Source organism: Scyliorhinus torazame, chromosome 11, assembly GCF_047496885.1.
Source record: "Scyliorhinus torazame isolate Kashiwa2021f chromosome 11, sScyTor2.1, whole genome shotgun sequence".
Lineage (NCBI taxonomy): Eukaryota > Metazoa > Chordata > Chondrichthyes > Carcharhiniformes > Scyliorhinidae > Scyliorhinus > Scyliorhinus torazame.
The window spans coordinates 192,433,592-192,451,718 of NC_092717.1; the positions used below are offsets into that span (position 1 = coordinate 192,433,592).

At 48.9% G+C, this 18,127-nt stretch overlaps 1 protein-coding gene and 1 pseudogene across 4 annotated transcripts in view; one reads left to right on the forward strand and one right to left on the reverse strand.

The window, feature by feature from the left end:
- The window catches only part of map3k22 (mitogen-activated protein kinase kinase kinase 22), a 206,841-nt gene extending 193,262 nt beyond the window's left edge, over window positions 1-13,579 (forward strand). For all 4 annotated transcript variants that reach the window (XM_072468212.1, XM_072468213.1, XM_072468210.1 and 1 more), the window contains 2 exons: window positions 11,657-11,834; window positions 12,446-13,579. In XM_072468212.1, the coding sequence (XP_072324313.1) occupies window positions 11,657-11,834; window positions 12,446-12,674 (407 nt within the window). In that variant the 3' untranslated portion in view covers window positions 12,675-13,579. The remainder of the gene's footprint in view (window positions 1-11,656; window positions 11,835-12,445) is intronic.
- On the reverse strand, window positions 3,600-4,052 carry LOC140386037 (large ribosomal subunit protein eL24 pseudogene; annotated as a pseudogene).
- Window positions 13,580-18,127: the final 4,548 nt, after the last annotated feature.

The following is an 18,127-nucleotide window of genomic DNA, read 5'->3' on the forward strand; positions in this document are numbered from 1 at the left end:
GTTGCTAGCGGACGAGGCAGTCTGTGGGCGGGTTAATAAGTCCATCCAGAACTACCTGGAAACAAATGATACGTGGGAGGTCACTGCAGCGACGGTCTGGGAAGCTTTGAAGGCAGTAGTCAGAGGGGAATTAATCTCGATACGGGCCCACAGAAAAAAGGTGGAACGGGCTGAGTGGAATAGATTAGTGGAGGAGATACTCCAGGTGGACAGGAGATACTCGGAGGCCCCGGACGCGGGCTACTGAGGGAGCGGCGGAGGTTACAGGTGGAGTTTGGGCCGTTGACCACAGGGAAAGCAGTGGAACAGTTGAGGAAGGCATGGCGGGCGATCTATGAGTACGGGGAAAAGGCAAGCAGAATGTTGGCGCACCAGCTCAGGAAAAGAGAGGTGGCCAGAGAGATAGGTACAGTAAAGAATAGAGATGGTAATACGGTCCTGGACCCAGTGGGGGTGAACGAGGTGTTTAAGGACTTTTATAGTAAATTATATGAGTTGGAACCCCCGGCAGGGGTGGAGGGGATGAGGCAATTTCTGGATCAGTTGAGGTTCCCGAGGGTGGAGGAGGACCTAGTGGAGGGGCTGGGAACCCCAATTGAGATTGAGGAAATAGTCAAGGGGCTGGAGGGCATGCAGTCGGGCAAGGCCCCGGGGCCTGACGGCTACCCGGTGGAATTCTATAAGACGTTTTCAGAAATATTGAGCCCACTGCTGGTGAGGACATTTAACGAAGCAAGAGAGAAGGGGGTCCACCCCCCAACAATGTCGCAGGCCTTGATTTCATTGATCTTGAAACGGGAGAAGGATCCGGAGCAATGCGGGTCATACAGGCCGATTTCTCTACTGAATATGGATGCCAAACTGCTGGCTAAGATACTGGCCACAAGGATAGAGGACTGTGTCCCAGGGGTGATAGAGGAAGACCAGATGGGATTTTCTATGGGCAGGCAACTCGAGGCCAATTTTCGAAGGCTTCTAAATGTTATGATGCCCTTAGAAGGAGAGGAGGCGGAGGTGGTGGTAGCGATGGATGAGGTGAAGGCTTTTGATCGGGTGGAATGGAATTACCTGTGGGAGGCGCTGAGAAGGTTTGGGTTTGGGGAGGGCTTTATTGACTGAGTGCCACCAGTAGCGAGTGTGTGTACAAACCGGCTGAGGTAGGGGTATTTTGAACTACACCGAGGGACGAGGCAAGTGTGCCACCTCTCCCCGTTAGTGTTTGCTCTGGCCATAGAGCCATTGGCCATGGCGTTAAGAGCCTCTAGGAACTGGAAAGGGTTGGGGGGGGGGAGGAGCACCGGGTCTCGCTCTACGCAGATGACCTGCTCTTGTACATTTCGGACCCGTTGGAGGGGATGGGGGAAGTAATGCGAATCTTGGGGGAATTTGGCAATTTTTCAGGGTATAAATTGAACATGGGGAAAAACGAGATGTTTGCAATCCAGGCAAAAGTGCAGGAGAAGATACTGGGAGAGCTGACGCTTAGAATGGTAGGGAAGAGCTTTTGATATCTGGGAATCCAGGTGGCCCGGAAATGGGAAGTACTACACAAGTTAAACCTATCCCGGCTGGTACAATAAATGGAAGGGGACTTTAAGAGGTGGGACATGCTCCCGCTGTCACTGGCGGGGAGGGTACTGACCGTGAAAATGACGGTCCTCACCAGATTTCTGTTTGTCTTTCAGTGCCTCCCCATCTTCATCCCTGAGGCCTTTTTCAAGCGGTGAATAAGATTATTTTGGGATTTGTGTGGGCGAGTAAAACCCCGCGAGTGAAGAAAGTGTTGCTCGAGCGCAGTCGGGGGGAGAATGGGTTGGCACTGCCGAACTTCTGCAATTACTACTGGACGGCTAATATAGCCATGATCAGGAAGTGGGTAGTGGGGGAGGGGTCGGAATGGGAGCGGATGGAGGCGGTATCATGTAAAGACACCAGTCTGGGAGCATTGGTAACAACGTCCTGGCCTTTGCCTCACTGGTAGCCCGGAGACGGATCTTGTTAATGTGGAGGGACTCAAAGCCCCCAAGTGTAGAGACCTGGGTTGGTGACATGGCTGGGTTTCTCAGTCTCGAGAAGATAAAGTTTGCCTGAAGAGGGTCAATGTTAGGATTCTCCCGGAGGTGGCAGCTGTTCGTCGACTTTCTCGGGGAAAATTAAAAATGTCAGCAGATGCAGTATTCCACGTTGGGGGTGGGGGGGGGGGGGGGGGGGGGTGCGGGAGGGCGGATTGTTGTTGTATGGTTGAGGTGTGTGAAGATTGGGCTGGGGGGGGGGAAATGTTTATTTTACCATGTTGATGTCATTGTTTTTGTTACTGTTATAAAAATTTTCCATAAATTTGTTTTTTTATAATTGATCAATGCAAAGGTCAGAATACTGATTGAAGCTAGAAACAGTATTAGTTGTAAAAGCAAAATACTGCTAGAAATCTGAAATGAAAAGAGAAAACTCTGGATAAACTCAGCAGGTCTGGCAGCATCTGTGGAGAGAGAAAAAAAAGAGTTAACGTTTCATTGTTAACTTCCTCAGAGTTGGAAGCATCCAAGCATGATTTTCAGCTCTAAAGAAGTCATGCGGACTCGAAACATTAACTCTGTTTCTCTATCCACAGATCCTGCCAGACCTGCTGAGTTTTATTTTACAATTTTCTGTTTTTATTACAGTCTGGGCTGTGAAGTTGCTTTTAATATTTTTTTTTAACTTTCTAAATTTTTGTATTTTTCCAATTAAGAATCAATTTAGTGTGGCCAATCCACCTACCCTGCACATCGTTGGGTTGTGGAGGTGAGACCCACGCAGACATGGGGAGAATGTGCAAACTCCACATGGACAGTGACCCGGGACTGGGATCAAACCCGGGTCCTCGGCACCCTGAGGCAACAGTGCTAACCACTGCCCCACCATGCCACCCCTGGTGTGATCTTTTTAAGGTCAAAAGGTTTGGCAACATTGGCAGGCAGGGCTCAAGCATGATTAGTGGTGATTTGGGTAAGTTACTAGAGGGGTTTCTGGTGCCTATAGAATGTTAGCATGGCATGTTGTCCTTCACGAGAGGGAAAAAATAAAGAGACAATGTCACTCACTCCTGAATTAATCTCTTCTAGAAGAGTCATATGGACTCAAAACATCGGGTGTGATTTAACGCCCAGAAAAGAGTCCCGTTTTGGATGCGAATAGCGGGTGTTTCTTGGTGCCTGCAGAGTTGGGAATAACCCCGCTATCAAACGGGATTCTGTTTTTTTTTCTTTTAGCCTAGGCGAGGAACGCCCAAACGAGGCCGCATTTACCTCACCTCCTGCACTGACGAGCAGTGGCACTGTAGAGTAGCTGGGTAGCCAGGGCGAGATCCAGGTTGCGATGTCTCCCGAGATATCATTAGATCTTGCAACGTGTTCCAGCATTGCAAATCTCCCAAGAGGCCTCTCATGAGATTTAACGGCCTCGTCCCGTCACCAAGTTTGGTGCGACGAGAATGTTAGATCGCGCCCATTAACTCTGTTTTTCTCTCTCCACAGATGCTGCCAGACCTGCTGAGTCTTATCAGCATTTTCTGTTTATATTTATTCATTTTTTATTATTACATCAACCTCTAATGATATTTAGCGTTTTCCACCAACACGAGGAGCCTGAGATTTCATTGGCTTAGCAAGCTTCTGTTTGGGTGCTTCTTAGTTGTAGCTGCACTGACTTTCTTTGCTGCTGCTTCGACCCTCTTTGACGGCCCTGATTGCATGTTCACGTTGAGTCATGCACACCTCCGCCTTCTGATTCCTCTTGGCCACAACCTCAGCACGAGAGGCACCAGTAATAGACTGTTAGAAATTCACTGCACAACAAGAGCACTTTTTCTGTATCTCTTCACATTGTCTTTTTTGGTTCTTGGGCCTGTACAAGACAATCTGGTTGATCTGTCAAGGGTTTCTCTTGGAGAGGAAGGCTGACTCACATTTTGAGTTCAGAAACTGGAAAACCTTCCCATCAATTCTGGCATAGCGCTTCCCATGACTCGGGTATATTATCTCCCCACTGAAACTGCACATCTCCACCTTCATCTCGACAGTGAAGATGACGCGGTGGGGGGGGCGGGGAGACATTGTTGATTTTTAGTTCTGATTTCCTGCACCCATAGTAATCTGCTTTTAATTTTAGTGCCAAATTAATCTATAGCTGCTCCAGATGGGATCTGCCAAATGCAACAAAAACTTTAATTTATTTAATGCCTTTAACATTGAAAAAAGAGGTGTAATCAGACAAAAATGGATGATGAGGCAAAGAAGCAGTTCGTGGAGGGTGTGGATGGGTTTTAAGGAGGGTCTTAAAGAACCAGAAGGTCTGAAGTGGCAGAGTTTTAAGAAGGAATCCTAGAGTGTGGCATCTAGACGGCTGAAGGCACAACCACCAATAGTAAACTCAACCAAATGAGGGATGCACAGGAGACCAGAGACAATAAAATGGAGTGTTTGTAAATGGGAGAGGTGTTTATTTGTAAGACTGGAGTCGATTAGATAGTGGGGGAGGGAGTGAGGTAATAAATAAATACAGATATGAAGATGGAACTAAACTTTTGCTGTTCAGATTGACTCAGTTTCATGCTGAGAATGAATTCAGGACCACCTAGCATTCCCATTATTCAACTCCTGTTTGAGGATCGGAGTGGACTATTTGCATTTTTATCCAGTTTGCAATTTCTGGATTTTGTTTTCATCTTCCTCAATCTTAATCAGGGCAAATCATTAACTTCTGGCTAACCTGATTACTTTGTCCCCTGATGCACTATCAATTACGACGAGACGAGAGTAGAGAGTAATCGAGGCTTTATTATGCAGAGATGTGGAGCCTCCCGCAGCTGCTGCCAAAATGGCTGCAGCTCGGAGAGCCCACCCATTTATACTCTACCTACTGGGCAGAGCCAGCAGGCAGAGATCTACCCCCGTACCTGTAGTACAGGGGCCTTACCTTAAACCCCTCGTATGCGGTATATACAATACAACAGTGATGACTACCACATTCACCCCCTGTTAAAAAAGAGTCCAGCGGGGGTGGTGGAAAACTATTTACATTGTAAATAGTAACATTGTAAGGAAAAGTTTACAAATTCAGACGATCGGGCACCTTGATCCGTCATTGCGAGCGCTGCAGTTCTGGTGACGATTTTGGCTCTGTTCGGTCATCGGTGACTCCGGGAGCGTGTCTACCTCATCTTCATCCCCGGATGGGACCAAGGGGAGGACAGATCGTCCTGGAGCAGGGACTGTGCTGGGGTGCGCTGGGGGGAGGGAGGGTGGCGCCGGGGCAGAGGGGGGGGGTTGTGGGGACCCAGCTGGTGCCAGGTCCCTGAGGGAGACTGTGTCTTGGCGGCCGTCGGGGGTACACTTCGTAGGCATACTGCGGGTTCGCGTGAAGTAGCTGTGCCCTCTCAACCAATGGGTCCGCCTTGCGTAGCCGCACGTTCTAGCAGAGGAGGACAGGTCCTGGACCTGCCAGTCACGTTGGGAGCGAAACCCCGGAGGTGGACATCCGGGAAGGCAAAGAGACGTTCATGGGGAGTTTCGTTAGTCGCAGTGCAAAGGAGCGACCAAATGGAGTGAAGGGCGTCGGGATCTCCTGCCAGCGGGAGGCCGGGAGATTTCTGGCCGTAGAGCCAGCTGGACGACCTTCCAGACCGTCCCATTCTCCCACTCCACCTGCCCGTTTCCCTGGGGGTTGTAGCTGGTCGTCCTGCTCGAGGCAATGCCCCTGTTAAGCAGGTACTGGCGCAGCTCATCGCTCATAAATGAGGACACCGGTCGCTGTGGCCGTAGGTGGGAAAACCAAACAGAGTAGATGGTGTTAAGGGCTTTGATGACGGTGGCAGACGTCATATCGGGGCATGGGACGGCGAAGGGGAATCGGGAATATTCGTCGACCACATTAAGAAAGTACGTGTTTCGGTCGGTGGAGGGGAGGGGCCCTTTGAAGTCCACGCCGAGGCATTCAAAGGGGCGGGAGGCCTTCACCAGGTGCGCTCTGTCTGGCCGGTAGATGTGAAGTTTACACTCCGCGCAGACCTGGCAGTCTCTGGTGATGGCCCTGACTTCCTCGATGGAGTAGGGTAGATTGCGGGCCTTTATGAAGTGATAAAAGCGGGTGACCCCTGGGTGACAGAGATCGTCGTGCAGGGTCCCGAGTCGGTCCACTTGTGCGCTGGCACAAGTACCTCGGGATAGGGCATCGGGGGGCTCGTTGAGCTTACCGGGGCGATAATTGTAGGTGGAGAGCTCGATCCTCCACCTCAAGATTTTATCGTTTTTGATCTTACCCCGCTGTGTGTTATTAAACATGAAGGCAACCGACCGTTGGTCAGTGAGGAGAGTGAATCTCCTGCCGGCCAGGTAATGCCTCCAAGCTTCAACGATAGCTTGGGCCTCCTTTTCGACGGAGGAGTGCCGAATTTCGGAGGCATGGAGGGTGCGTGAAAAGAATGCCATGGGCCTGCCTGCGTGACGTCTGATGCATCGCTCTCGACTTGGAAGGGGAGCGTCTCGTCGACCGCGTGCATCTCGGCCATGGCGATTTCTGCCTGGTGAAGGCCTGGTGAGCCTCGGCCGTCAGGGGGAAAACATAGAACATTACAGCGCAGTACAGGCCCTTCGGCCCTCGATGTTGCGCCAACCTGTGAAACCACTCTAAAGCCCATCTACACTATTCCCTTATCGTCCATATGTCTATCCAATGACCATTTGAATGCCCTTAGTGTTGGCGAGTCCACTACTGTTGCCGGCAGGGCATTCCATGCCCTTACTACTCTCCGAGTAAAGAACCTACCTCTGACATCTGTCTTATATCTATCTCCCCTCAATTTAAAGCTATGTCCCCTCGTGCTAGACATCACCATCCGAGGAAAAAGGCTCTCACTGTCCACCCTATCCAATCCTCTGATCATCTTGTATGCCTCAATTAAGTCACCTCTTAACCTTCTTCTCTCTAATGAAAACAGCCTCAAGTCCCTCAGCCTTTTCTCATAAGATCTTTCCTCGATACCAGGCAACATTCTGGTAAATCTTTCCCTTTCCAATGCTTCCACATCCTTCCTATAATGCGGCGACCAGAATTGCACGCAATACTCCAAATGTGGCCGCACCAGAGTTTTGTACAGCTGCAACATGACCTCAATCCCTCTACCAATAAAAGCTAACACACCGTACGCCTTCTTAACAACCCTCTCAACCTGGGTGGCAACTTTCAGGGATCTATGTACATGGACACCGAGATCTCTCTGCTCATCCACACTGCCAAGAATCTTACCATTAGCCCAGTACTCTGTCTTCCTGTTATTCCTTCCAAAATGAATCACCTCACACTTTTCTGCATTAAACTCCATTTGCCACCTCTCAGCCCAGCGCTGCAGCTTATCTATGTCCCTCTGTAACTTGTAACATCCTTCCGCACTGTCCACAACTCCACCGACTTTAGTGTCATCTGAAAATTTACTCACCCGTCCTTCTACGCCCTCCTCCAGGTCATTTATAAAAATGACAAACAGCAGTGGCCCCAAAACAGATCCTTATGGTACACCACTAGTAACTGGACTCCAGTCAGAACATTTCCCATCAACCACCACCCTTTGTCTTCTTCCAACTAGCCAATTTCTGATCCAGACGACTAAATCACCCTGAATCCCATGCCTCTGTATTTTCTGCAGTAGCCTACCGTGGGGAACCTTATCAAACGCTTTACTGAAATCCATATACACCACATCAACTGCCTTACCCTCATCCACCTGTTTGGTCACCTTCTCAAAGAACTCAGTAAGGTTTGTGAGGCATGACCTACCCTTCACAACTACCACTTGGGCTCTCCAGGGGCTGTTGCTGGCCTCGATAATACCTTCCTGTAGCAGCCGCTGGACCTCAGGCCTGATGAAGGTCCTGTCCTGGGCACTGTACCGTCTGCTCCTGGTGGCGACGGGTTTGCAATCCAAGGTGAGGTTTGCAAACAGAGAAGGCGGGTCGACCTTAAGGGTTGTGAGACCGCAGACAGTAAGGGATGGTACGGGCCCGCCAAATTTCAGGGTTAGGCTCTGGAGGTTGCACTGGAACCTCCAGAGTGCAGTACCCCAGGATCGCCACAGAGTGGGATCCGGATGCCAGGGAGATTTTCTGGTTAATGGGGTGTACTGTGAGGGAACAGCGCCTTACCGTATCGGGGTAGATGAAGCTCTCAGTGCTCCCGGAGTCCAGAAGGCAGGATATCTTGTGCCCGTCGACCTTCATTGTCATCGACACAGTCGCGAGGTTGTGCGATCGGGACTGGTCGATCGTGATGGAGGCGTGACGCGGCTGGTCGGCGGCGGTTGCAGGTGATGAGCGGCCCGATGAGGTGGCCGACGAGCAGGGGTCCTGAGGCGGGGAAGATGGCGGCGCCCACAGGTTGCACGTGTCCTGAGGCAGGCCTGATGGTGGCACCCACGGGCCGCACGTGTTGTGAGGCGAGCAAGATGGCGGCGCCCACGAGTCGCACGTGTTGTGAGGCGAGCAAAATGGCGGCGCTCACGGGTCGCACGTGGTCTGAGGTGAGGAAGATGGTGGCGCCCACGGGTCGCACGTAGGGGTTGCAGGGACAATAGCAGCGATCAAGCACGCCTGGCACACAGCAGCGAAATGTCCTTTCTTCCCGCAGGCCTTGCAGAGCGCGCTCCGCACCGGGCAGCGTTGCTGGGGGTGTTTTGTCTGTCCGCAGAAGTAGCAATTGGGTCCCGGCCCCGGGGTTGGTTGGCTGCCGCGCAGCGCAGGCCTGAGGTTGGTTGGGGGCAGTCGCTGATGGGGTCCATGATGGGGTGTTCGCTGGCGGGCTCCACGATGCCCAGGAGGGGAGGGCCGTGCGGCCGGGGGCATATGTCTATACATTGCGTGAGGCGACTGTGAGCGGGATCGCTAGTTTCTTGGTCGCAGCGAGGTTGAGGGTAGCCCCTATGCCCGTAACGAACATGTCTCTAACTAGCAGGTCAGAATGTTCAACGGCCGAAACGGCCTGGCAATCGCAGTCTCTCACCAGGGCGTGCAGGGCACGCCAGAAACCTTCCGCAGACTCACCGGGGAGTTGATGCCGCGTGGACAGCAGGTGCCTGGCGTAGATTTTGTTGGTCTGCTGAGTGTAGTTCTCCTTCAGTAGCGCCATGGCCTCAGCGTAGGTCGGTGCGTCCCGGATGAGTGGAAAGATATCGGAGCTCACCCACGTGTAAAGGATCTGGAGCTTCTGTGCCTCTGAGGGTGGTTCTGTCGCAGATCCGATGTAGGCTTTAAAGCAAGCTAGCCAATGTGCGAAGGCCGACTTGGCGTTGTCTGCTTGAGGATGCAGCTGCAGGCGATCAGGCTTGATGCGGAGATCCATCGTTGTAAAATATCTGCGTAATAAATTGATGCACTATCAATTACAACGAGACGGGAGTAGAGTGTAATCGAGGCTTTATTACACAGAGATGTGTAGCCTCCCGCAGCTGCTGCCGAAATGGCTGCAGCTCGGAGAACCCACACATTTATACTTCGCCTACTGGGTGGAGCCAGTAGGCAGGGATCTACCCCCGTACCTGTAGTACAGGGGCCTTACCGTAATACCCCTCGTATGCAGTATATACAATACAACAGTGGTGACTACCACATCCCCACACAACAGTCAAAATCCTTTGGCATTCCTCCTCTTTCAGGTAGCATTGGCCTTACAGGCCATTGGCGACCATGCACTTCCATTGATTGTTTCATGATTATGCTTGATGGCAAAGTGCTTTGCCAATCCTTTCTGCATTGTGGTCGACCAGGAAACTCTCCCACTCTTACCACCTGCCATCAGGCATCTTGGAAGAATCTATAGGTTGGTAATCAACCTGTTTGGCCACATTACGACTGCACCTTCCGTGACTATCAAGTCCTGAAGTGGGACTTAACCTGACGCTTCTGGCACAGAGGTAGGGGTATTGCCCCTGCATGACAAGACTCCTCCACGCTCCCCCCCGCCCCCCCCCCCCAGGCATTAACTGCAATATCTGACACCAGTGAAATTTTCCTGTCTGCCTTCGTTTATGCCCTGCAAGAGCGTGACGCAGGAATTGGTTCACATATCCTCAGAACTCAGTATCAGGTTTTTTTAGCACTAAACTTCAGAGAAGCATTCATCAGCTCATTCATCAATATTGAAATCCTCCTCAATGCAAAAGGATTGAGGGAGTTTCCCCAAATACAACCAAGTTGCAGGGTGAATGATAAAGATCAGAGAGTATTTAGTGTCATTGACGGAGTGTCATTTCAGTTGAAGGCAATGATTCTCATGTTATAAGTTATAAGTTGCCAAGTGATTGGTTATCATTGCACAATCATGATCCAACTTATTTTTCACTAGGTTTAGTACATGTACTAGGCACTTTGCATGTGTTACTAGGTAGTTCTTTTAACCACAGACTCGATGCTGACGCATTAACCCTAATACTTCTTGAAGAACACTGGCTGCTCCTTTCAGGAACACAGATGAGGTTTTAATACAGAAATGGTGAGTGCCAGGTAGCTATCTGAAGTTCATCAATAAAAGCACTAGGTGGAGATAAACTTCATTACATCGAGGCCAAATGTTAAAAAAAGTTCATATCTGTGAGTTTATTGGAAAAATTAAGCAGAAAACATAATATTTGAAGTAAAATGCACCCTTAAAAGGATCCCAAGTTACCCATGCTGCTGGGTAAAACCTTGGGAAAGAAAGTTTAACAGACAAGAGTGAAAATTGATGCATGAACTGTGCTGACATTAGGCTCCAATGGCCTTGATAATAGTTTGAAGCATGTATATAACTGTTTCCTACTGCTATTGCTCGATGTTCAATGTTTGATATCACTTAGTGGGCAGCACGGTAGCACATTGGTTAGCACAGTTGTTTCACAGCTCCAGGGTCCCAGGTTCGATTCCTGGCTGGGGTCACTGTCTGTGTGGAGTCTTCATGTTCTCCCGTGTCTGCGTGGGTTTCCTCCGGGTGCTCCGGTTTCCTCCCACAGTCTAAAGATATGCAGGTTAGGTGGATTAGCTATGCTAAATTGCCATTAGTGTCCAAAAACATTAGGTGGGGTTACGGGGATAGGTCGCAAGTGTGGGCTTAAGTGGGGTGCTCTTTCCAAGGGCTGATGCAGACTCGATGGACGAATGGCCTCCTTCTGCACTGTAAATTCTATGACCTAGGATAACACAGTCCTCTTAATTGGCACTCCTTCCACACACCAGTCAGATACAGTCTGTGACTGCAGTGTGTACTATGTACAAGATGCTCTTCAGCAACTTGCCACGTCTTCTTTGAGAGCACCTTCCAAGACAGTGGCCGCCACCTCCCAACAGACAAAGGACAGCAAGTGCATAGGAATATCTTCATCTTTGTTAGGTAAAAATGATGGAATTCCCGATCTAACAGCATTCTTGACCAATGGATAGAGGTATTTCAAAATGAAAGCTCACCACCACCTTCTCTCGGACAATGCACAATAAGTAACACCTATATCCATAGAATAGATTTGAAAAAAATATAATACAGGTTGGCAGTTTTATTTGAATATGGCTTTAATTGGAGAGTTAACACCAGATATTGCTGCAGGAGTTTTAAAGAACTTTGAAGTGACTCACCTCCTATGATCATTTTCACATCACAGGTGCCAATATTTTGAGAGACTCTGCGGGGAATATCAAACTGGGTGATTTTGGAGCCAGCAAACGTTTGCAGACTATTTGTATGTCGGGGACGGGGATTAAATCAGTCACTGGAACACCCTACTGGATGAGCCCCGAGGTTATCAGCGGTGAAGGATACGGCAGAAAAGCAGATGTCTGGTGAGCACTATACTGGGAGCAACGTGAAGGGAAGAATAATTAGGGGTTGTGAGTTTAAAAAAATATTTTTACCGAAACATTTGTGCATATAAGAGTTGACTAACAACTCTCCAAAACACTGATGCTCCTTTGTACAGTTGACACTCACTGGGATTACACATGCAGGTGAGGGTGTTCATGGAATTGTGCCCAAGTAAAGTCAGCATCGTCAAGAGAATAAAACATGCTATCATTACACCGTCTTGTTCTCTGACCCATTGGGGTACTAGAAGGTGAAATTTGGTGGGTTAAATAACATGTGTATGTCCTATTATATACAGTTCTCTTCCTTTGACAGTAAAGACTATGGGCGGAATTTACCGACAATGGCAGGACCAGAAAATCCCGCTGGCAGGCCGCCTCCGCCGCCGGAAAATACGCGGTGGGGGTGGTCGGTAAACCCCACCCAAAATGTCAATGTAGGGTCATGCTACGAAGAAAATGAAACATTGGCTTTAAGCTATTGTACTTTTCTCATCTGCTTCTAAACAAACCAAGTAAAACAGTGCTGTTATTTTAACCTTTATATACGTGTGAGCATTTTTAAAATGGTTTTCCTTTTACTTGTGAAGGAGTGTCGGGTGCACCATTGTGGAAATGTTGACTGAGAAACCTCCTTGGGCAGAGTTCGAAGCCATGGCTGCCATCTTCAAAATTGCCACCCAGCCAACCAAGCCCCAGCTTCCGGATAGTGTCTCAAACGCATGCCGGGGGTTCCTGAAGCAAATATTTGTAGAAGAGAAACGGAGACCACCTGCAGAGGAACTTTTGAGACATGCTTTTGTTCAGTATAACCTCTAGTCAATTGTTCTTTGGAGCTGTAGATCACCGAGTAAGACTTTGAAGTAACTGCAAACTCTTATACAGCTCCTTCCAAAGACATGCTGCGAGATTCTCCATCGCCGGCAATGCACCCGCGCCTGCAGGTTTCCCAATGGCATGGGGTGGCCACAATGAGATATCCTATTGTCCGGTTGCGGGACCGGAGAATCCCGCTGCCGGTGGGGGTGGAGGCTCCATGCCGGAAAATGGGGCTGGCACGACAGAGAATCCCGCCCATGATATTTTAGCCTTGTGTGTGTGTATATATATATATATTGTTTGTAAAGAAAAACACAAACCTAGATCAATGCAGTTGCACATTCTATTTTTTCCTCCCTGTGACATTCATATCTGTAAGCAATCCGTGCAGGATACGGATCTGAATCAAAGTCACAAGATAGAGATCAGCTAAATCTTCAGATTTTGCACTTTCAACAGTATTTCCAAAACAAGACTATCTCATCTTCCTGGAGTCTAAGATGCAACAACACATTGCCTGTGACAATTGAATGACGTCACAATGTGACTGACGGATTATACCTCTTCACTGAAAGGACGCATATCACCAAAATGTCCCCAAACTCTTTCTCCATTCTCTTCTCCATTCTCGATTTCCATTTTCAGGCGAACAAGAGACAAGATGAGCCAGATTTCTGGTTCCAGGAGCAAGATTAACTGGTTTAACAAAATGTGGCAGCCTCCTGCGATCGAAGTACTGTGTTGTGAGCCTTTCCTTATCCTTTTTCTATTCAATTACAACTGGGCTGTATATAATAATTACATTTAAATATAACATTGTTTACTTGAGAGCTATGTTGAATTTTGTAAAAAAAAAAAAGAAATAATCCTTTTACTGGATGGAAATAAAGAATCATTGAAATGCATATTGACATCTTATTAAGATCTGAGGGAAATAAGGGTGGAAATTGTTGGGATATAGGATTGATGCCAAAGGACTGGAATATTCAAATGTTGCACCCCTGTTTGAAAAACGATGAAATGATTAAACCCAGCAACCAGCCAGCCTAACATCCGTGGTGGAGAAACCTTTAGAAACAATGGACACTAATTTGATTTTTCTGAAGTGGCATGACTGAAGCCTAGCTCCCTTTTACTGGGGTCTGCTGCTTTGTCAGCCAATCCTGGCATAGCTCACACAGTGCTTCACCAAACAAAAGGACACTCACACTGACAACCCAGCGTGCATCCGAATTCTCCGAAGTAATGCTATCATGACAGCACATAACACCAGGATACCTCAATTTGCACTACACAGGACAACAAAGATTAAAGAACAAAGAAAAATACAGCACAGGAACAGGCCCTTCGGCCCTCCAAGCCTGTGCCGACCATGCTGCCCGTCTAAACTAAAATCTTCTACACTTCCAGGGTCAGTATCCCATTCATGTATTTGTCAAGATGCCCTTTAAACGTCACTATCGTCCCTGCTTCCACCACCTCCTCCGGCAGCGAGTTTCAGGCACCCACTACCCTCTGTGTAAAAAACTTACCTCGTACATCTCCTTTAAACCTTGCCTCTCGCATCTTAAAAACCTATGCCCCTTAGTAATTAACACCTCTACCCTGCGAAAAAGTCTCTGACTATCTACTCTGTCTATGCCCCTCATGATCTTGGTAGACCTCTATCAGGTCTCCCTCAACCTCCTTCGTTCCAGTGAGAACAAACCCGGATTGGGCAATTAATGTATAAATCATTCACCAAAGATCAGGAACGGAATTCTCTAGCTCGACACTGAAATTGGAATCGGCGATCAGGCTGAGAATGGCTTCCCGCCGGATCCAGGGCAGGTGCCGGTTTATGCCGATTCGCTATGCTCCCCCCTCCAAATCGACGCCATTGGGACGTGCGCAGTCGCAAGGCCACTGTCGCGTCTTTAGCCTGCCCACCCGCGATGCTCCGCCCCCAATGGGCCGGTTCCCGACTGCGTGGGCTACGTGTCCAGTGCTCCCACACTCATCCGGGATCCGTGCCACTGGCCAGGGCTGAGGGGAGTGGTGGGGGGTTAGGGTTCCACCACAGCTGGCACCATGTATGCCAGTGCAGGCTGTCAGCCCTGTGCATGCGCGGCCCGGGACCCAGCGATTCTCCGGCCATTTTTCACGCGATATGCGGGTGGTCCATGCAGCACCGGTGCTAGCCCCTCACCGGTGCTGGAATCGGTGAGAAGTTCATGCCGATTTTCCCGTCGTTATTCACCCGCGGATTCTCCGTTGGCACCGGCACTTAGTCACTGGAACGGAGAATTCCACCCCAGTATTCTGCTGCAAGATTTGCTCTCAACCAGGGATAATTAAAGTGCCATATTCAGTGGCATTACCATTGCTAATGACCAGAAACTGAGGTGGACCAGCCGTATAAATACCGTGGCTGCAAGAGCAGGTCAGAGGCTTACGATTCCGTGGCGAGTAAGAGAGCCTTTCCACAATCCTACAAGGCACAATTCAGGAGTGTGATGGGATACTCTCCACTTGCCTGGATGGGCTCGGCTTCAACAACACTCAGCAAGCTTGACATCCTCCAGGTCATAGCAGCCCCGTTGGGAGCACCCATTCCACCATTTTAAACATTCACTCCTTCCACTACCAATACACAATGTTGCCTTGAATGTTGCGATGTTCCAAATACTCATGCAGGTAGTTTTTCAAGGATGGGAGGCAACCCCCCTCTACCATCCTATCAGGCAGTGCGTTCCAGACCATCACGACTCTCTGGGTAAAAAAGCTTTTCCTCAAATCCCCGTTAAACCTCCTGCTCCTCACCTTGAACTTGTGTTCACTTGTGACTAACTCTTCAACTAAGGGGAGCAGTTGCTCCCTATCCACCCTGTCCACACCCCTCATAATCATGTACACCTCAATCAGGTCGCCCCTCGGTCTTCTCTGTCCAGTGAAAACAACCCAAGCCCATCCAACCCCTCATCATAACTTAAATGTTCCATTCCAGGTAATATCCCTGGTAAATCTCCTCTGCACCCGCTCCAGTGCAATCACATCCTTCCTACAATGTGGCGACCAGAACTGCACACAGTACTCCAGCTGTGGCCTCACCAAAGTTCTATACAGCTCCATCATGACCCTGCTTTTGTAATCTATGCCTCGATTGCTAAAGGCAAGTGTTGCATATGCTTTTTCGCCACCCTATTAACCTGCCCTTCCACATTCAAAGATCTTTTTACAAACAGACCAAAGTCCCTTTGTTCCTCAGAACTTCCCAGTATGATGCCGGTCATTGAATTGTCACAGTACTACTTCCAAAGTGTGTCACTTCACTCTTTTCCGGGTTAAATTTCATCTGCCACTTTCCGTCCCATTTGACCATCCCGTCCATACCTACCTGGGGCAGTATGGTAGCACAGTGGTTCGCACTGTGGCTTCACAGCTCCAGGGTCCCAGGTTCAATTCCTGACTTGGATCACTGTCTGTTAGGAGTCTGCATGTTCTCCCAGTGTCTGCGTGGGTTTCCTCCGGGTGCTCCAGTTTCCTCCCACAGTCCAAAGATGTGCAGGTTCGGTGGATTGGCCATGCTAACTTGCCCTTAGTGTCCAAAAAGGTTAGGAGGGGTTATTGGGTTACGGGGAATAGGCTGCAAGTGAGGGCTTAAGTGGGTCGGTACTGACTCGATGGGCCGAATGGCTTCCTTCTGCACTGTATGTTCTTGTAACCCAAGACAGTCAACTTCACTGTTAACCACCCTGCCAATCTTTGTGTCATCCGCAAACTGTCTGATCCTACCCCCGACATAGTCATCTATGTTGTTTATATAAATGATGAATCGTAAGGGACCCAGCAAAGATCCCTGTGGTACGTCACTGGTCTCTGGCTTCCAGTCGCTAAAGCAGCCATCTGTCATCACCCTCTGTCTCCTACAACTAATTGAATTTTGAATCCACCTCATCAAATTACCCTGTATCCCATGTGCATTTACCTTCTTTATCAGTCTCATGAGGGGCCTTGTCAAAGGCTTTGTTGAAATCCATATAAACTACGTCAACTGCAATACCCTCACCTACACTCCTAGTCACCACCTCAAAAAATTATTTCAAATTTGTTAGGCATGACCTCCCTCCGACAAAGCCATGCTGGCTATCCCTGTTCAAACCCTGCCTCTCCAAATGAAAATAGATTCTCTCCTTCAGAGTTTTCTCCGGTAGTTTCCCTGCCACTGACGTGAAACTCACTGGTCTGTAGTTCCTGGTTTACTCTACAACCCTTTTCAAACAGTGGAACTACATTAGCTTTTCTCCAGTCCTCTGGTACCTCTTCCGTGGCCAGAGAAGAATTATACATTTGGGTCAGAGCCCCTGCAATCTCCTCCCTTGCCTCCCACAGCAGCCTGGACCTGTATATTTGTTCACTTTTAAGCCTGCCAACACTCCCAATACTCTGTCACTCCTTATGTCAATTTGCTGAAGGACATCACAGTCTCTCTTTCCGTGTTCCATACCTACATCCTCATTCTCTTGGGTGAAGACAGATGTGAAGCATTCATTCAACACCCAACATATTTCCCCCTATGTCCTTAATGGGCCCAACTCTTTCCCTGGTTATCCTCTTCCCATTGATATACTTAGAGAATATCTTGGGATTTTCCCTACTTTTACCAGCCAGGGCTTTCTCATATCCCCTCTTTGCTCTCCTAATTGCTTTCTTAAGCTCCATCCTGCACTTTCTGTACTCCAATAATGCCTCCATTGATTTGCTCCCGTTGTACTTGCTAAAAGACTCTCTTTTCCTTCTCATCGTATCCTGAATATCGCTGGTCATCCATGAGTCTCTGGGATTGTTACTCCTTCCTATCACCCTAGAGGGACATGTACCCTCCCCAATTCCTTTTTGAACGCCCCCCCCCCCCACTGCTCTTCTGTAGATTTCCCCACAAATAACTCTTCCCAGTCTACCTTGGCCAGATCCTGCCTTATTTTACTAAAATCCACTCTCCCCCAATCCTAAACGTTTTATGAAACTTGTCTATTTCTTTGCCCATAACAAACTTAAAAAATGTACCATGTTGTGGTCGCTATCACGAAAATGCTTTCCCATCAACACCTCAACCACCTGTCCAGCTTCATTACCCAGAATTAGGTCCAGCACTGTGCCGTCCCTTGTTGGACCCTCTACATATTGACATAAAATGTTCTGTGTACATTTTAAGAACTCTACTCAGATCATCTAAGCCCTTATCACTATCGGCGCGATCTAATGGCCGCGTCGCGCCAGTCATGAATCCGAGCAAGTTGGTTAGAGCGCAGGAGAGGCTGAAATTGGGAACCGTGCCGTGTGCCGATCGGATTCTGATCTAATTGACCCACTCCCGTTGGCGAGATCGGGATCCCACCACGACGCGGCGAGAAACCGATAATCACCAATTAAGGCCAATCTCCATCCCATTAACGGGAAGGACTCTCTATTGA